This window comes from Chinchilla lanigera, unplaced genomic scaffold, assembly GCF_000276665.1.
Source record: "Chinchilla lanigera isolate Chin_1 unplaced genomic scaffold, ChiLan1.0 scaffold00057, whole genome shotgun sequence".
In the NCBI taxonomy this organism is placed as follows: domain Eukaryota; kingdom Metazoa; phylum Chordata; class Mammalia; order Rodentia; family Chinchillidae; genus Chinchilla; species Chinchilla lanigera.
The window spans coordinates 188,243-208,912 of NW_004955458.1; the positions used below are offsets into that span (position 1 = coordinate 188,243).

Below are 20,670 nucleotides of genomic sequence, written 5' to 3' on the forward strand. Positions count from 1 at the left end.
GGTTCATCCCAATAGCGCAGAGGAAAAAAAAAAAGATTTGTTCCAGAAGGAAAATGCACGAGCCGGGCGTGGCGGCGCACACCTGTAATCCCAGCACTCGGGAGGCTGAGGCAGGAGAATTGTTGCGAGTTCGAGACCAGCCTGGGCTACAAAGTGAGCTCAAGGCCAGCCTGAACTGCGTAGCAAGACCCTGTCTCAAAAGGACAAAAAAAGAAAAAAAAAAGGAAAATACATTTCTTCAAATTAATTCAAAATTTAACTCTTTTTAAATTGTGGGGACTTGAAAGAAGGACATCTTAAGGATATAATCTAGTTATTTCCCGACAATCCTCTAAATCTCTTAGGTCATTCTGCCAAGTGACTATAACACTCAGTGCTGCTGGAATCCGTAATGGAGGACGGTACTACTAAACTCTTTCCCATCACTATGCGTTGAATAGGAAAACGTCTTTGATTTAGAGACTATCACACCCATTTTACGGATGAGGAAGTCTGACTCCTTAAGACCGTCCCTCAAAGGAAACCACCGGGTCTTGTGAACCAGAATTTGCACCGCAAAGTATGTGCTTAACTGCTCGACAAGAACCCCAGAGCTAGCAAAAGGCAGTGGAGGAGTCCAGTCACGGGCTCTGGAAAAGCAAATCCGCAAGCCCTCCAGAAGCAGCAGCTCCTGGGCACTCCAGTCCTAAGGGAGTCCTCCGCCCCAGGATTTCCCTCCTCCCGTTCCCACAATGCCTCCCAGGAGCCAGTCAGCAGACAAGAGCCAATCTCCGGGGCCCCTAAGGGCCACAGGGCTGCAAAACCCGGCCTGGCTCCCGCCCGCCCAGTTAAAAGTGGAGCGGGGCCTCCGGGGCGGAGCCGGGATAGGAAGAGTGAAAGGGGACAAGGGCCAAGCGGACAAGGGGGCGTTGGCGTAGCGAGGCATTATCTGAAGCCATAAACTCTGGGTTTAACAGGACGCGAACCCGGGCGGGGCGTGCAACGCCCGCAGACTTTGAATTGTGCATGGGCCTTCCTGCAGCCAGGCCTGGGCGCCCCGAGCACGCCCAAGTGGGGTGCGTCCGGGAAACGACGACCCCGCCCACACCGCGGCCGGCCGGCCGGCCAGGGGCCACATCGTGACTCAGCCAGGCGCCCCCACGCTCAGGCCTTGGGGCGCCAAAGGCCTCGATCAATATTTGTTGTTTGAATCAATTCCTACTTCCTTCTCCTACAATCCTATCAAACCTCCACTTTTTACTAAAAAGTTGGAGCACAGAGGAACCTTAGGGGAGCTCTGGGACAGTGCTGGGGCAGAGGGGTGAACCTGCAGGGCCTCGCCTCCCTCCCACCCACCGTCTGGGCGGCCGCCAGGACTCTAGGCTGAAAGCTTTACGGGCGGGGCAGAGTCAAGCTCCGGGTGAGGGTGGTGGAGAGGGAGGAGGCCCCAAGGTTTAGGGTCCCAAGCCATCCAAGAGCCGCTTCTATCCTTTCCCTAGCCCGAACCAAAGTGCACGACAGGAACCAGCCCTGGGCTGTAGGGTGTGTCGCCAGCAAGGTGGGATCCAGCGGGAGCCGGTGGGGCGCCGGCAGGGCAGGCAGGAGACGGGGCAGACCCTCACCTTGTCGATGAAGGAGGCGAACTTGTTGTTGAGGTTCTTGATCTGCTCCTTCTCCTGAATGCGCACGGCCTGGATGTTGGGGTCCACCTCCAGGTTCAGGGGGTTCAGCAGGCTCTGGTTCACCTGGACGGCTGTGATGCCCCCCACACCACCAGCCCCGCCATAGCCGCCCAGCCCCAGGCCGCCCCGAAAGCTGCCGCTGCTGCCCATTCGAGAGAAGCTGGAGGAGCTGATGCGGGAAGCGGGCCCGCTGGTGTAGGAGAGGCTGCTGAAGGCCCGGGGGCCGGAGGTGGACACCTTGTAGGACTTCTGGGTCACCCTTATGGACATGGTGGAGGCTGAGGTGGAGGCAGGCGAGCTGAAGACGAAGATTCAAGAAGGAGCCGGGCAGCTGCTTCTGGAAGATGGGACTGCACCCAGGAAAGGCCCCTTATATAAAACACAGCCCGGAGGCAGGGGAGGGAGGAAGCCTCCTTCCTACCTGAGTGGCTGGGCCCCGAGGGGGCTGGGCCTAACCCGACACCTGCCACCTGCAGGCAGGGCTCAGGCGAGGGCAGCAGAGAGCTGCTCCCACCGAGGAGCCCACTGCGGCACCACCCTAGAAGCCCAGGAAGCTGGAAGGAATGCGCCTGGCCTTGCGGAGACGTGCCTGGGGTCGCCCAGCCAGCGGAACTGGAACTCCCTATCCTGAGAAATAACCTAAGGACCGGGAAACCTGGCAGGGAGAGGTGCCTAGGGTCCTTTTGGGCGTTTTCTCAGCAGCCAGCAACCCCCAAAGACACTCTCTTGTATGAGTGAGAGTCCATCCAGGCTGGAGGGCAGGCCTCCTGATTCCTAAGCCTTGGATCTGATTTCAGCTGTTTGTCACCTCTGCCCAGGTTACTGCTGTGCCCCAGCACCTGGTACAGTGCTCGAGGGGACTGGGTAAATAGATATTCGTGGAATGAATGAATGAATGCATGCATGCATGAACGTACACACATACGCACACTTACTATCTTCCTTTGGGTCTGTAGGGGGGAGATAAACAGAGATCCAACCCAGCACTTTTCCTAGATACAACTCGGTGCTCTCTTTTCTTCCCAAGATCCCAGGGTTCGGGCTGGGGATATAGCTCAGAGGAGCAGCACCTGCCTAGCAAGCACAAGGTCCTGAGTTCGATTCCCAGTACAAAAAAAATCAAAAACACCAAGATCCCAGGGTTCTCCAGGCCAGGTTGACACCACAGGCCTTTCTGAAGGGGACAGAGAAGGAAAAGTGGGGGTGAGGCATTGGCGGTCTTCACTGTTCTCCCAGTTCCTTGGGGGGAGTCATTCCCATTGCAACAAATGGATGATTCTCAAGAAGTAAGACAAGGTGATTGAGGTGGAGCAGCTTGCGATGGCACAGCTGTGAGTCATTTGAAACGATCTGGACCTGCTTTCACTTCCCAGGCCCCCCACTGGCCAAAGAAGGTGGGGGAAGCGCCCCTGCACCTGTCTCCGGGCCCCATTATCCCAGTGAGTCAGGAGAGCAGGTTGGGGCAGGGCAAGCACCTGCAGGAGGCTGGAGAGTGGGGAGTCGAGCAGGGCACTGCCGGGCTGGGCGGGGCTGGGCGGGGCAGCGCGTGGGTGGAAGGCAGGAGGTTTGGGTCCCCAAGGCAGAGATTCCACCTGCAATTATCTGACGGTTAGAGCGGGTTCTCTGGAAGGTACTGCAGGGCATGATGTGGGGTGTGGATGGATCTTAACTGGGGAGCACAGCAAATGACAGTTACCAGCTCCCCAGGGGAAAGGTGCAGGTGACACAGCCCCGAGCCCAGGGAAAGCGGCGCGCACCTACTAGGAAGACAGACACAGTATGAGGTCCCTCCCATTCTTCTCCGGGAGTGACAGCAGGGCCCCAGAAAGACAAAGGATCCCTACCAGGGGCATAGAGAAGCCCCAAACCCCCTCCTAGAGGCCAACAGGAGTCCAGAAAGGCAACGGATAAGCTCCCTTCACAGCACACACACAGCCGTACAACTCCAGAGACCCCGGAGGACACAAGGGCCACACCCCTCCCTCCCCTCCCCACTTACTCCTCCGCCCCGGGCCTGGCCTCCAGACCAGCCGGGCAGAGAGAAGTCCACTCACTACCTATTCACACCAGGCCCCCTTCCAGACCCTTTAAACAATGCTTCATTTTTGGAAGACTGATTTGAACGCATGCCACCCCTACTCCAGCAAACACCCACGCCCAGCCAGAGCCAGAGCCTTCTTCCCCAAGACCAGAGGGCGGGAGCGTGGGCCCGAGGCCAAATGGGGACGGAGAAGGCGAAGCAGGGAGGGTGGGGCTGGTCAGACAGGTATGGCAGCCCTGGAGAGGGGTGGCCACCAGCTCTCCCTTTCTCCTTTCTCCCCCACACTGCTGTTGGATGGGGTCCAGGGGCTCAGAGAGGGGGATTATATCCTACAACCTGATGTAGGCAGTGTGAGGACCACAAAATAGCGACCCTGCCTGACACCTCAGAACCTGGTTCTCCGGCTCTGGGAGTGTCTGTTATTGAAGGTAAGGACAAAGGGGACTGCAGGAAGGACCTTTGTGAGCTAGCTAGGCATTGTGGCGCACACCTGTAATCCCAGCACTCGGAAGACTGAGACAGGAGGATCATTGCAAGTTCGAGACTAGCCTGGGCTACAAAGTGAGCTCAAGGCCAACCTGAATTGCACAGCGAGACCCTGTCTCAAAAAGACCAAAAAAAAAAATAATAATAACCTTTGTGATGTGCAGGCTGCAGTGCTTCCCCTGAGCTCACCCAGCGGAATCCCTCTTTCTTTGGGCAGCCCGAAACAATCCTGGACCAGAGACAGTTGCATCTTACTTGTCAGTGCCCCGTAGCCCAGAGACCCCAGAGAGCCCCTCCCTAGACACCCCACGCCCAACTTTGTGCAGAAGAAACCAGATCTGCCACCTGTGATGGCCCCTGCTAGGACTTGGGGGCAGAGGCAAAAGGGGCTGGCCCCGGCCTAGGGCCAAGCAGTGACAAAGAACCGGTCTAAGGCGGCCGCAGCTACAACTCCTTGTAAGGCTGTCTCTGGCCATTGCGCTCTGCAAGCTGCTGCCTGCTCAACAAAAGGGACTGTGTTTGTGGTGAGGTGACTATGCCCGTCCCAGACTGCTCTGCCCCAAACCGCTTTTCCTGGAGAGCTCTATGGGGAAGGAGGAGACATGTAAGCACCAGCCCCCTGTGCCTGATGGCTCCAGATGACTCCAAGGAGGCCCCAAGACCCTGGGCAGCTGAGTCAAGGCTGGGGGTCGAGGTCAGTAGGCAGGGTATTATCTTCACTCAAAATCAATGAATTCTTCACAGCAATCGCCTAATAGAGAACTAGAGGCTGGGCCTGCCGTTGCCCAGTGTGTAACTAAAAGCAGGATAGAGCTTGGTACCTCTGCCTTCATTCTCCTTTATTACTTTAAAACTGTGGGTGAGATCCCCACTCCGCTTTGCACGCAGGCATGTTTATCACTAAGGAGTGCCTGTCATACAAGGTTTATTAGCCCTAAATTTACCTAGCCTATCTCATCCCCCTTCAAGACTGAGGACACCAAGATAAGAGTAACTAAAGTAATTTTCAGGATTTGCAGGGGCATCGAATTGCCCATGTTTTACAACGTCCGGTACCAGATCCTTGGAAGAATGCCTAGAAGTCTCCGGCCATTGTCCCAGTCCTGCAAGCACCTTGGATGCCAGGAGAGCTTCCCAGAACACCCCTTGATGAGGTCACCAACCAGAAGCTGTCATCTCAAGTCAGGAACCAGACAGGCGCCCTCAGTAGCTCTCCCAGAACCTTGCAGAACCAGTCCTGAGATGCCAATCAACCAGGATTACCTGTGCTGCCAGCTCTGCAAATCCCCCAGCTAGGCAAACCCCCAACCCTTGCCTTTGTGCGCCTTTTCTATAAAACTGCAAAGCTTCTGTCAGCACCAACACAGCCATGCTGATTAAAGCTGCTTTATTTTGCCTTTACCTCTGCTGTCTCTTTGATCAGCGTTAGAGGAAGGAGCTCCTCTTGTCTTTCTTCTTTTTTTTTTTTTTTTTTTTTTTTTTTTGCAGTTCAGGCTGGTCTCGACCTCGCAAGGATCCTCCTGCCTCAACCTCCCAAGTGCTGGGATTACAGGCATGCGCCACGACGCCCGGCCTCCAAGCCTTGTCTGTTGGGACACCCAGAGCCCGAGCTTTTGCCCTAAAACTCTGGTACGAGTTCGGGCTGACTCCATGATCCCACATCACAGCAGCACGTTCGGAACAGGCAGGGTGGGAACAAGCCAAAGGGCCCCAGCTGAGAACTAGATGGGCTCCCTGTGAGAGCCACATCCTGGAATGCTGTTCACAAGGATAAGGAATGAACAAGGGTGAGAAGAAGGGGAAGTAAAAAGCTTAAGGTATTGGCAGGGCTGACCTGAGACCCCAGGTCTCCTCTTGCAAACAATGGGAAACAATAGGTCGCTCCTGGTAAACAGGAAGTAAGGGCAACAAAAAAATGTAACACCGGACCTGACACCAACTCTGTGTGTCAACCTGCACTGATTGTCCTTACAGCTTTGAACTCAAACAATTCATCCAGAGTCTTTGAAATTCTGACCCCAATCCTGAAACCCTATATACTCAGATCCCCTCCAGATATTCGCTGATATCCCTCTGATGTCAGCCTGCCTGTATGTAGGTAAATCAAATCCGATCTTTCCCTCAGCCTCGGTCTCTGGCTGTTTCCTCATGGTGCCGTTACCTATCAGGTATGTTACGAATAAGTACCCATTCTCCACAGTGAACGTAATGCTATGTATTGCAAAACATACTAATAAAATATTTTAATTTTTTAAAAACTGGAGGTGGTGGCACACGTCTATAATCCCAGCACTTGGGAGGTTGAGGCATGAGGAGTGCCGCAAGTTTGAGGCCAGCCTGGGCTACAAAGTGAGCTCAAGCCCAGCCTGAACTGCATAACGAGACCCTGTCTCAAAAAGAAAAAAAAAAAAAAAAAAAGAGGAATGAAGCCCGGCATGGTGACACACATGTAATCATACCAACACTTGGGAGGCTGAGGCAAGAGGATTCCAAGTTTTGAGTTCTGCCTGGGCAACCTAGCAAGATCCCATCTCAAAATAAAAGGGCTGGGGCCATAGCTTAGTGTGAAGACCCTGGTTTCAATTCCCAGTACCACAGAAAGGTGTATGGGGTGGGGGGCTGAAGCAGTGATGAGAACAGTATGCTGAGTAAAGGGTGCCAATCACAGGATGCCACATATCATGTGAGTCTATTTCTAGGAAATGCCCACAGCCGGCAAATGCACAGGGCAGAATGTACAGTAGTGATCACCCAGGCTGGGCCAAGAAGCCTGGATACTAAAAGGTACAGGGTTTCTACGTTTGGCGGTAGTGAACTTGCCCGAGTTTATAAACATCCTAAAAACCACGGAAATGTACACCTTACATGGCCGAATTGCGGGGGGTGTGAATTACAGCTCCATAAAGCTGTTAGAAAATAATATATGGCAAAAGCATAAATGAGCCTCACAGAAAAGCAGCGACTGTAGGCCAGCACAGGGGTCAGGGAGAGGGGGAAAGAGGCTGTTTCCAAGCTGCAGGCAAACAGGACCCCTGCCTGGGGGTTAGGGTGGTGCCCCCAAAATGCCAAAAATCCCTTTAAAAGACGGGGCCATTTTAAAAGATGTTGTTGGCCTAGAATTCGCTGCACCCTCAAGAGCAGCAGAGCAATTAGGCTCGCGGCACGGCACGCACAGCTGGTGGGCACGCGCTCAGAACCTGCCTCATGAATAATGAAGCTGATTGGATTGCTGGTGCTGGGTTGTATGCCTTGAGGCAAAAAATTACCCCTAGTCAATGCTCAGCAAATGGTGGCTCTTTTTTCCCTAAGTAGTGGCTCTGATGATCAAAGCCAGCCAGCCGGGTATGGACTGACTTCCTGGAGAAGCTGCCAGCTCAGTCCCCGCAGTACTGAGACAGAGGCTTGCTCACCAGCTGGCCCCTCGGCTTAAGGAGAGGCATTCCAGCTCCAGGGAGGAGTTTGAATGAGAACTTCCAGGTCATCCCGACTCTGAGAGCCTTTGCTCCTGAGGTCTGCACACAGGAGGTGACACAGCTCTGAGTTATTGCCACTGAAATTCTTTTTTTTTTGGTCCTTTTGAGACAGGGTCTCACTATACAGTTCAGGCTGGTCTTGAACTCACTTTGTAGCCCAGGCTGCCCTCGAACTCGCAGTGATTCTCCTGCCTCAGCCTCTTGAGTGCTGGGATTACAGGGCTGAACTACCATGACCAGCACCACTGAAATTCTGAGTTGGTAAAAGATTTGATTAGAATTTCTTAGAATAAGTAGGAGGGGCAGACAGCAAGGTAAACCTTATTGTGGAGAAAGGAGACACAGCTCCACAGCTCAGAGATGGTTTCCTACCCCTTCAACCTGCTCCTCTCCACCCAGGCCAAGCCCAGAGAGGCCGCCACTCGACAGCAGGCAGTGAAGCCCAGGTGGGAGGCATCCTGCCCGGTTCCTTCCTGGGCCCTGCCCTGAACTCTGGCCCTCTGTCTGCAGTACGGCCTGCGGGAGAGCAGGCACACACACACCCACTCCCTTAGCTCAGCTCCGCCACCATGACCTCTAGGAACCCTCTAGGAGTGAATTCTCTTGTCCCCTGAGGGAGCAGACCAGAGCCCAAGGCCAGGCCCCTCAGAGTTCCTGCCAAGTAGGGAGGATGCCTACATCCGGCCCCACCCCTGGGGAACAGACAGAGTGATTCAGTCCCCACAACCTGCTACTCGCCACTACCGGCCAGGAACAGAGACTTTGGGACAACCCTCTCATGGCAGTGGGGACAGCTTAGCAGTGGGGCTGCTGTCCAGAGGTTTATTGTTCTGAGTTTCCTGCTGACGAAACTGCAGACCAACATAGGAGGGGCACAAGGGCCAGAGGCCTTCGTTCTTTCCCACCTCTGTTGCCTCCCTTCTATCATTTATCAGGCAGTCGCCAAAAAGTTTGGGGAGATGAGTTTTCTGGTTCTTCTCAACCACTGAGGGGCAGGTGGGAGCCTCCTCTGGCCAAGGGAGGGCATATTCCGAAGTCCCCGCTGGAGGTGGCTGCGGTAGCCCTTGGTCATTAATTCAGTGCACAGTGACTAAGCCGATGAATACTGAGGAGGAATTGGCCGTTAGGTCAAGAGGAGACAGACTGACCTTGTTATATATTCCAATATTATAATAATGACACATGGTATAAAAGTGATGTATAAATATCAATTGACTAACTCTTCACAAAAATTCTATCAAAGCCGGAAGTGGTGCTACACACCTGTCATCCCATACTCAGGAGGCTGATGCAGGAGAATCACGGTTCAAGGCCAACCTGGACTATATGGCAAGACCCTATCTCTGAAAAATAAGGGCAAAAACTCTATAAAGTACATAGATAATCACCGTTTCTCACCAGACAATGCACAGAGAGCTTAAGAAACATATCAGTGTCACGCAGTCGTGTGGTTCCTTCTCTACGCTCCTAAACGCCACCCCGTACTCCCCACAGAACAATGGAAAGCAGGCTGGTAAGGTAACAGCCAAGAGACCATGAGATGTTTGAGATCAGCAAACTGGTGCCCACCAGGGGCAGGGTCTGAGAGCAGCCTGAGGACAGGCACATTTGACGGGAAGAGAAGCGGGTTCACGGCATTGAGCCCAAGGGTCCCGCAAGGAGGCAGGAGGAGCCCTGGGGTGAGTGGTGGCCAAGGGAGCATCGGCAGCTGAGCAGTGCTCAAGCTGAGCCTGGTCTACAGGGGAAGCTTCCAAGATCCCACTGTCCAGCCTGCCCCAGCCCAATGGCAACGCCTCGGAGAAATCTAGAGCTGTGCTTGTAAAGAAGAATCTTTTGAGGTCTGAAAAACACCCTCCAATTGTCCCTATAAAAGCCCATAACTCATGGGATGGTCAAGAACCTCCGAATGGGGCCCAGCCCAGCGTGGCAACACACGCCTATAATTCCAGTACTTGGGAATTCTGAGGCAAAATTGCTGAGCGTTTGAGCCAAGCTGGGGCTACACAGCAGGACCTTGTCTCAAAAGACAAAAACAAACATCAGAGAACCTTTGGACACAGCTCACCAAAGCATCCCAAGTAGGGCCCGCTGCCCTGCCTGCCCTGGTGACAGTGAAGGCTCCTTTCTTGTTTTCCTAACCCGTGAGACCTGTGCGCTCTCCACATCTGGAACAGAGGAGAAATGCGCAGAGCACAATGAAGAGATGTGGGCGGGGGTAGCCTTCCGAGAGGTGAGAGGTGTCCCTCAGGTGTCACCTTGTCACATCTGAGGTTACTGCCAACTTTGCCCACAGTCCTGGCCTATATGAAATGGTCATTTGTGCATAACAGGCTGAGGGGAAGGGAAGCATCTGAGGCCAGAGGTGAGCCAGGTGTGGTGGCGCACACCTGTAATCCCAGAACTCAGGAGGCTGAGGCAGGAAGATCATTGTAAGTTCAAGGCCAGCCTGGGCCACAGAGTGAGCTCAAAACCAGCTTGAACTGCATAGGGAGACCCTGTCTCAAAAAAAAAAAAAAAAAAAAAGAAAGAAAAATGAGGCCAGAGGTGATCAGGCCAGAGGCTGTGGACACTCATGGCTCACGGCCAGCATGACACATGGGCAAAGCCCACCCTTCACAACCACCTGAACAGACTCTCTGGATGGGAGTGGAGACCAATCTAGCTCTTAAAGTGAGGAGCCAAGGGAGGAAGAAGCTGGAACCAGGAGCAAACAGCGAAGCCCAGCCTGCTGTGCATAGCAGATCAGCAACCAAGGGCACCCATCAGAGCTGGAGGCCATGAATACCTAGGTATGAGAGGAGGCTCAGCCTAGATTAATTACCCATCATAAAAGCAACCACAACCAGAGGCAGAGAAGTGGGTCAGGGAACCTCAAAAGTGAGCTGCCCCAAGGCCAGCCCTGCCCAGCTGTCACACCTGCGGGAGCTCGGGGAAGAGTGAGTCCCCAGCTGCCCGGCTCTGGCTGCGCACCAAGCAGTCCCACCTGCCAGCTTCCTCCTTTGATATCCAGGGTGGGCCTGAACAGCCTCTCCTAGTTCCCGTTTCATCAATACCAACAAGTTTTATGACTCTGATTAGCATTCAGAGATCAATTGAATTTGGGTTCAGCACTCTGAAAGCAATGACGATTTTTCCCAAGGGCGGGGTCTGCTGGTGATAAGCGAGTATATTCAAATCAGGTCTTTTTGTATATGCATATCATACGGATGCAAGGACAGGTAGGAGACAGTTTCTCTTTCTGAACAAACAGCAGCCTCCCTCCTGACCCCCCACCTTGTGCATGTCCTACTACCTTCACTCCACATCCCCGCTCGGCCCTTCACACTCCCATAGGAACACACAAGATCTCACTTCTCTCACACACGTATCCCGAGGCACCTACATCCCCAATGCACAAGAGCACTACAGGGTTCCGGCCTTCCCTCCCCTGTCCATTGCAGCTTGTACACACTTTCTCCCAAGCCCATCGCAATGGCCCCAGACACAGCCACGCATAACACACAGGTCCAGACACTCAGACACACGCAGTGGCTCTAGTCTCTGGCTTGCCAACGACTGGCTCCCACTCATCCAGGCTTCAGGTCATTTATAGTGGTACCTAGGGGCTCATCATTCATTGGTTCTGGGAGGGCAACAAGTACCGAACAAATTATTTGTGCTGGAAATGGTATCGAGCTGCAATGCAATCAACACCAGCAAGTTGCAGCTTGCACGTTGAGTTCTAACAAAGGACAAGCACCAGGACAGAATTTTCCCTTCAAAATGCACCAAGTACCAAATCTGATGATTTTCAAAGCAGTCAAGTGCAAAGTTCTGACTGTAGTTACTCTCATGACCCAGAAGCTCGGGGTGCGTTTGGCTAGAGACCCCCGGCCTGGTGACATCATTAGGACCTTGTCTTTCTCAACTCCTCTTGGCTGTGTTTCCCTCCACCTTGGCTTTCCTGTCAGTCAAGGACAATCACCAAGGAGATGCCCATTTCCAGGTCCTTCCAGCTAAAGTTCCAAGGTCAACTCCCCTTGAGCTGACAGGTCACACGCTTACCTCTGAGTCAACACTATGCCGAAGGGAATAAAAGCAGACATTCATTTTAGATGCACGAGGGCTGGGGATTTAGCTCAGCGGCAAAAGCGCCTGCCTGGCAAGCGCAAGGTCGTGAGTTCGGTTCCTGGTACCGGAGAAAAAACAAATAAAAAAAAAAAAAAAAAAAAAAAAAAAAAAACAAAAAAAAAACATTTTAAATGCACGAGACCTGTGCTGTGGCCCCAAGGAGGGGCAGCCAGCCCCACCCAAAGCACTAGAAGAGGGACGAGAAGAGGAGGAAGACAGGATGAACGGGAAAAAACAACAGATGTTCACTGCCTGCACATACCCAAATGTACACAAATAAAGGCCTGAGAGCCCAGAGAGCTGCAGGAGCATAAAGATAGCACCGTGCACATGGAGCCGTTGTATAAATAAAAATACTGCCTGGCTGAAGTCCACCTCCTGCACCTTACCACACAACACTGGTTTCAGATTAAAAGCGGGGAGGAGTAAGACCCACAGGACAGGACTTTGGAGGAACGGGAGAGCCCTTGAGCAAGCCCAGCTCAGAAAAGCAAGGTGTGGCTGGGAAAATCTGGAAATGTTTTTGGGAGACTGAGGAGGGACGACTATGAGTTCAAAGACAGCTAAGACAACACAATGAGACCCCATCTCAAAAAAAAAAAAAAAAGGAAGGCTGAGTGTGGTGGCGCATGCCTGTAATCCTAGCACTCAGGAGGCTGAGGCAGAAGGATCGTTGCAAGATTGAGGCCGGTCTGGGCTACAAAGTGAGCTCAAGGTCAGCCTGAACTACATAGCGACACCCTGTCTCAAAAAAGAAAGAAAGAAAAAGAAGGAAGGGAGGAAAAGAAGAAAAGGAGAGAGGAAGGAAGGGAAGGGGAAGGTAAAAGAGGAAAAAAAAACAGTTGTAGGGGCTGGGGATATAGGTCAGCAGTACTGAGAAAGCTTAGCATGTACAAGGCTTTGGGTTCTAAAAAAAAAAACAAGGCTTTGGGTTCTATCCCCAGAACCAAAAATAAACAATAAAGAAAATGCAGAATAGACCATGTTTGGGGGAGGAGTTTTAAGTTTAGATGAAGAGACGATAGATAGATAGATAGATAGATAGATAGATAGATGAGATAGATGACAGATAAGTAGATTAGATAGATAGATAGATAGATAGATAGATAGATAGATAGATAGAGATAGATAGATAGATAGATAGATAGATAGATAGATAGATAGATAGGCAGACATGCAGGCAGGCAGACCTGGGAGTGTGATGAGCCACTGGATTCCTGGGGAAGAGTGGAAGGGCTGGATGGTGGGAAGGGGTGGGATTGAGGGGGAGCTCTTTCTGAAGATCAAAGGGGCCGGTGGGAGTGGGGAGTGGGAAGGCTAAGGAAGTGCTATAGGAACAGCTGGCTGGGGTACATCAGTTAGGTGGCACGAGCAGAAACTAGAGGCAGGAGACTAGAAAGGGGACAATAGCAGCACGCAGGCGAGGAAGCCTATCATGGGGTAGAGCAGTGGGCTGGAAAGCTAGGGAGGGGACCAAGCTACGACCAGTAGGTGTGACAGATAACTGCATGGTTGTGAGTCCAGAGTGACTTGGAGGCATCTCTGGTCCAACCGCGCTGGTGGAGAAACTCGCCGTGACACGCTGGGCTCCCTCCACCATGGTGCTCGTCCCAATGGTTTCCAACAACCACAGCCCCTTGAGGACAGGGCCAGTTCCTCCAGGGACCATGTCTGTTCCTTTGTGCGGCAGGACCCAGGACAGATGGTGCAGAATAACGGTGGAGACATCCTCTGAACACACCGTGTGGTGGATTGACAACTGGTGGTCAACTTGTAACCCCCAGCTGAACTGAACCAGCAAGGCGCTGGGTGTGGGAGGCCCACCTGAGGAGTGTTGCCGGCAGCATAAGAGGCAGAACTGGAGAAGCTGTCGGGAGAGAATGTTGGAAGCTTTGGGAAGCTGTAGGGAGCTGATGGTTTTCCTGGAGGAGTTCGTCGTGCTGGCTTTCCTGAGGAGTTTGGCTCTTCTGTTCGTCGAAGGAGCTGGGGACCTTACTGTCGCTGAGAATGGCTTCAGTTCTCGTTAGGGGAGCTCTGGTCCTCACTCTGAGGATCGCTTCCTGACTCTGAAGGGAAAGATGTTGCACTGCTCAGTCTCTTGGAGAAGCTTGTCGCATTGGCTTCCCCGATGGAAACTCGGCTTTCCTCATCATCGGAGGAGCTCAGGACCTCACTGTCACTGAGGATGGCCGTGGTACTTTTCGGGGAAGCTCTGGTTCTTACTTTGAGCATCGCTTCCTAGCTCCAGCTTAGATTCTTCATCCCGCTGGCACAGACTTTCTAGCTTCCACCACTGACCTTTGGGCCTTCCCAGCGCAGATCCGTGAAACAGGCCTGCGTGAAACACTATCGTGGGCTCTTGGCCTCCAGATGGCTTCATGGGGGGCACTGTTATGGGGTCTAGGTCTTCAGCTGGACTCACGCAGGACATTGCTATGGGATCCAGGCCCTGAGCTGGATTATTTGGTTGTTAGCGTGTGAACAGATTTCCTGTGTTCTTTTTGTATATGACTCTATGGGTGACTATTATAAAATAACCTTATAACTAAGTGTCCTGTATTGTATTGTTTCCCCTTGCAAAGCCCACAGCTACAACACACTGTATGCGTGGCCTCCTTGGCTTTGTTCACCCTCTCACTCCAGCAAAGCCACAGTGGGTCCTGGGCGGCATAAGCCCATTTCTCCCCTGCTGAGTCGACCATGCTACACAGTGCATCGTGCTGGGCATGGAACCCAGGGCCTCCTGCATGACAAGCATGTGCTCTAACCACCGAGCTACATCCCAGCCTCCCAGGTCTGGTCTGGCCTGGACCAATGGAGCTGACACATTGGTGTCTAGGACACAGGGGAGAATGGGAACCATGTTCCACAAGACTCAGCTGCAGGAGCTGGGAACTCGAGGCCCTGAGAAGAGGTTCCTGCCCTGTGTGAAGCTGAGGACAGCCAGGAAGAAGGGCTGTTCATCTGCATGGCCCAGGGTACACAACTAGAACCAATGGGAAGCTCTCCCCTCCAGAGAGACTTCTGGTCCCCAAAGGTTGAGGATATCCCAAAGGTTGGAACTCCTGACAGTGGGGTGTGCGTGGGCTGGAAAGCTCACAAGGAAGGGGTCGAGCAGAGTATCAAAGCAACCTGAGTGCAGACAGGCTGTGAGCCTTGTCCTGAGGACCTACTATGTGCACTGTGCACTCCACTCATTTAAACACCTACGACCCTGCCAGGTAGAGATGAGGAAGAGCCCAAGCTCACGGAGCTGTAGTGGGAAGGACTGAGAGTTGACCTTTCCGGCCCTCAATGGGAAGCTGCCCGAGCCTGTTCTTGCATGTTCTGCTCCGTGGCCATGCAGATCTCATACCCAAGGACAGTGGGTATGAGCTGAGGAATCTGGAGCCACTTCCTAACTGTGTGAAGTCAAGCAAGCTACTTAAGCTCTCTGAGATGCTTTCCCATCAGTTGAAAATGTGGGCCGGGCATGGTGGCACACACCTGTAATCCCAGCACCGGGGAGACTGAGGCAGGAGGATCATTGCAAGTTCAAGACCAGTCTGGGCTACAAAGTGAGTTTAAGGCCAGCCTGAAATACATAGCGGGACCCTGTCTCAAAAAGACAAAAAAAAAAAAAAAAAAATGTGGATAATGTCTCCCTAGGACTGATAGGAACATTCCATGAGGGAACAGTGCCTGCTGCCATTCGGAAGCTGGGCTCAAATTTGCAATCCTCCTGCCTCAGCCTCCCAGAATGCTGAGATTGTAGGCATGCCCCATCATGCCCAACTTTTGGTTTTAGTTTTGTTTTGTTTGAGATTTATCTTGTTTTGCTTTGGCTTGCTGGTTTGGTTTGGTTCAGTTTTTGGTGTTTTGTTTTGTTGATCCCACCCTGACTCATGGGTTTTGGTTTTTCGAGACAAGATCTCACTACATATCCCACACTGGCCTCAAGCTTGGGTTAATCCTCCTGTCTCAGCCTCACAAGTGCTGTGATTATAAATGCGCCACCATCCCCAGATGAATTTAAAACTTTGCGTTCCCTGACAGGTAGGTGGTCAGGTCTGAGCGAGTGCTGGCTCAGGGGGTTGAGAGTAACTAGAAAGACATAAAGCTGAGACTAGAAGGAGGAATTGATAGGCTAATAATAGATAGCATGCAAAAAACCTTCCACAGAACAAAACAGATACTTGCAAATCCATTTCCAAGGGAGCTAGCTAATCATGCAAAGGTAGTGCCCTGCCTAACAATACTGGTTTCCTGCCCCCTTCACAACCCAAGCTCTTTTCCCAGTCCTTGCTGCTGGTGGGAGTAGCAAAGATGGGAGTGACAGGGATCATGATAATCTGAGCTTCATTGAGGGTCAGGACTTAAAGGTGATCTCAAAGCCCATGTGTGCCCTTTTCAAAAGCATGTTGATTTATATTCTTAGTGTCTAGTTATGTTCATTAATAGAAGCAATCCAAATGTGGTGGTACATGCTTGTCATCTTAGCACTTGGGAGGTTGAGGCAGAATCACAGTGCGTTCAAGACCAGCCTGGACAGTCTGGGGATTTAGCTTAGTGGCACAGCGCTTGCCTGGCAAGCACGAGGTCGTGAGTTCGATTCCCGGTACCAGAAAAAAATTTTAAAAAAAAAAAGAAAAAGACTAGCCTGGACTACATAGTAAGACCCGGTCTAAATAAATAAATAAATAAATAAATAAGCAAGCCAGCCAGCCTAGAAGCACACGCATAGAATCCCAGCAATCTAGGAGGCTGAGGCAGGAGGATCAAACTCAAGCCAGCCTGGCTGACTTAGTAAGATCCTGTCTTAAAATAAAGAAGGACTCGGGGTACAGTTCAGAGCAGAAGCCCTTGGTTCAATCCCCAGTGCCCCCCACCTCACACACACACAAGAGAAGCAATATTGTCAATGAGCCAAAAGAAATGATTCGAAAACAAGTCTTTTTTTTTTTGAGACATGGTCTCACTATGCAGTTCAGGCTGACCTTAAGCTCACTTTGTAGTCCTGGCTGGTCTCGAACTCATGGTGATTCTCCTGCACCAGCCTCTTGAGTGCTGGGATTACAGGTGTGTACCACCATGCCCAGCTACTTTTCTTATTTTATTTAGCAATCCAAAAAACTTCAAAATAATACAGATATACAGATTCATTTATTCATTCAGTTAATGTCTGTTGAGCACCTAAGTTACCAACTCCTTTTTTTTTCTTTTGTCTTTTTGAGACAGGGTCTCACTATGCAGCTCAGACTGGCCTTGAGCTCACTTTGTAGTCCAGGCTGGTCTCGAACTCACGGTGATCCTCCTGCCTCAGCCTCCCAAGTGCTAGGATTACAAACGCGAGCCACCATGCTGGGTACCAACTCCTAAATTAGGAATTCCGGCAGATTTAGGAGACCTCTGGCCACATAACAGTAAGCTCCCTGAGGGCAAGGACTGACTTTCTTGGGGACATTTTGGTGGTTTTATCATTGTTGTTGTTGTTGTTGTTTTGAAACAAAGTCTCCCTATGTAGTCCAGGCTGGCCTTAAACTCACTAAGTAGCCCAGGTTGCCCTGGAACTCAGGCGATCCTCCTGCTTCAGCCTCTGGAGTGCTGGGATTACAGGCATGCGCTACCACGCCCAGTTTGCCTTTCTTGTTGACTGCTTTGTATAGCATTAGGAAAGCATCTTGCAGCACTCCATGGACGTATGAATGAATTCACAATGGCTGACTCCGCCTGCCCCATTGTGGTGTCCATGTATGTTGATACAACAGAGCTGGGAGTGGTGGCGCACGCCCATAATCCCAACACTTGGGAGGCTGAGGCGGGAGGATCGTTGTGAGTTTGAGACCAGCCTGGGCTACAAAGTGAGCTCAAGCCCAGCCTGAACTGCACAGTGAGACCCTGTCTCAAAAAGACAAAATAAAACAATATATATATGACAGAAAACGAGACAGGGCTACGTGTGCCCAGTGGTAAAGGGCTTGCCCAGCATGCACAAGGCCCTGGGTCTGATCCCCAGCACCACAAAACAAAAGACAAAGGCAGAGAGCACAGCTCAGCTAAAGAAAGGCCTGATACATGCCACTCATTAACCAACCTACTTGCCGGATTCCGCGGATTCTGCGGATTCTACGATCTCCAAGGGCTAAGATAACCCCAAATCCAGGCACAATGAGCAATTCATAGGTCTTAGGGAAAAGCTGTTGACCCAGAAGGTAGGATTGGGCTGGGCCTGGGCCAGCCCGGGCCAGTTTAGCCCCAGGGCAGTGTTAGGTGCTCCCATGGCAACACAACGCACCGCGGTGGTGGCAGCATTCCCTGCAGAACTTCGGACTGAGGCCATCCGCACCGCGGTGGTGGCAGCATTCCCTGCAGAACTTCGGACTGAGGCCATCCGTTCCCCAAGGCCACACCACGCCCCCCGTCTCCCTCCCTGCTTCCCGTGTTTCCCAGGTGACCGTCCAGGGAACACTCAGAGAGCTTGGAGCAGCAGAATTCGCTTCCAGAACCTGAGAGGCAGGGGAAGGAAAGCCCTGTAGGGAGCGGGCCCTCCCCGCAGACCAGTGCTCCTTGCTGAGAAGTGAGTCAGGACCCTGGGCTTCCTGGACCCACAGGTCTGTGACCCCGGAGGCTCCCACATCCGGCCACAGTGACCTGCACTTCCTGCTCCCCTATGCCCTGACCCTCTGGCACTTGGCTGCCAGCCCGCCACCACCTTTCTCCACCGCCTAGATCACAGTCGGAAGGCCCTCCCCTTCCCCTACCTCCTCCTCCTGTCTCTCCAGCGGCTCAAGCCTCCCCACACACTTCCCTCCCAGCCTTCCCCTGCCAGCTCTCTAGGCTGGGCCCTCTGATTTGAACTTCCCTGCCGAGCCAGGGTCTCACCGGACCGGAGCAACCTGAAGTTCCCTTAAGGTGGTAATGACGGCTTTTAATCCTCCCAGAAACTATGAAATGAGCATTATCTGCATTTTAGGAAATTTATTTATTTTTGCAGTGCCAGAGAACAAACCCAGGGCCTCACACACACTGGGCAAGTGCTCTATCACTGAGCCAGGCCTTCAGCCCCTACGTGCACTTTAGAGCTGGGGAGACTGAGCCCGGTGGTTAGAAAGCAGCTTGTGCTGGAGCTGCGGCAAATGAGCACCCGAGCGGGACCCTGCCTTCCCGCACGGCCCTGTCTCCCCGCCCTGCCTTACACCTCCCCTCACCTCCCCCGACCTCCCGCCCTGCCCTTTGGAGATAGCACCATATGCCAGGCACTCCCTGCACTATCGGCTTTTTACGACACCAGCAAACCCTCACAATTACAACTACAAGGAAAGTACAAATAGCCTCATTTTATATGAGGAGACAGAAGCTTGGAAACTCTCCGTACATTTCCTAAGGTCACAGAAGCATAAATTCCAGGGTCTGTATTCAACCCAGCTCTTCTGGCTGCAACACTCCAAGTGTCCCACTGCCCCGGGTCTAGCCAGAGACCGGCCGAGCCACTGAGTCAGGGGATAGGAATGCAGACTCTCCGGCCCAGCCTGCGGGCTTTGACTGCTCAGCCAGCACCTCTGAGGAAGGGGGTTACTCACACAAGGGGGCTGGCTCAGCGGGGGAGGCCCAGGAGCCCCAGGACAGGTGACTGGGCTCCAGGCACACCCCCTCCCTCCCCGAGGAGCTGAAACCCCCTCGGGTTCTTTCACTCTGCAGATTCCTCCCAGTACCTCCAAGGTGCTCTAGGATTTATGATTAAAATCAAAATGTTCTAAAATTATGATGCAAATTAAACAAAATTAAGACAAATTTATGTATCGAGCATTGTCTTGATTCCTGGAACAATGTAGGGTAACAGAAGAATATACATTTGGGATTAAAAGAACCTGCTTTTCAGTCTCTTATCTGCTGGGTGACAATAGACAAATCCCTTCTCTGTGCTACAATCTGTATGTATCATGGAGGGGTAGGACCATTTGTTTCTAAAATTATTCGTTAGTATTAATTATGTTTGAAATTATTGATGTGAGGGCCGGGTATATAGCTCAGTGGTACAAGCGCCTGCCTGCCAAGCTCAAGGTCCTGAGTTTGATTCCTGGTACCAAAAAAAAAAAAAAAAAAGAAATTATTGATGTGTTATGTACAAGTACTGATTCCCCACAATGAATGTAATCATTATGCACTGCAAACATGCACCTATAAAAATTAAAAAACTTTTTTAAAACGCACCTGAAAAAATTGCCAAAATGATATTTTAAATCTACCTTTAAATTTATTTGGTTCTAGAACTTTGCATCTCCCAGACTGATCACAGTGTAGTGGGGAAAACATTCAACCTGAAACTACTTAATTTGGGTTTTCAGTTTACATTCTCTCATAAGGAAAGCAAATTCCAAAAAGGATTTTCTCTTGCACTATCTTCCATGAACTGTCTTTCTTCTGCCTTTGTTCTTTTGCCTTCTTCTGCCTCCTCCTCAGGTAAAAGTGTTCCTGGGGCCGGGGGCAGGGGTGGTTCCCACCTGCTGCAGTAACAGCCAGCGGCCACAGCAGCATCTCTTGCACTTAGCGCCAAAGAGAAGCAAAAGGCTAGACTAAAAGAAGACTTTACTAAGCTGGGCGTGGTGGCGCACACCTGTAATCCCAGCACTCCAGAGGCTGAGGCAGGAGGCCCATTGCGAATTCGAGACCAGCCTGGGCTGCAAAGTGAGCTCAAGACCAGCCTGAATTGCATAGCGAGACCCTGTCTCAAAAAGACAACAACAAAAAAAGAAAAACTTTCTACCCCAGAAGTACGGGAAGCAGAAATGTGTACCAAGAAGGGAGGGAGGCCAGGACAGGCTTATCCAGAAGCCCAGAGCAGATGAGCCTGGGACAGCAGGCCTCCACGGGGCAGGGGCAAAGACAGACGATGGAAGCATAACCTCCAAGGAGGGGTTGC

The 20,670-nt window shown here is 52.0% G+C and overlaps 1 protein-coding gene across 1 annotated transcript in view; it reads right to left on the reverse strand.

The window, feature by feature from the left end:
• The window catches only part of Krt8 (keratin 8, type II), a gene marked incomplete in the record, with an annotated part of 11,357 nt that extends 9,289 nt beyond the window's left edge, over positions 1 to 2,068 (reverse strand). The window contains 1 exon segment of the mRNA XM_005397487.2: positions 1,602 to 2,068. Coding sequence (XP_005397544.2) covers positions 1,602 to 1,931 — 330 coding nt within the window.
• Positions 2,069 to 20,670: the final 18,602 nt, after the last annotated feature.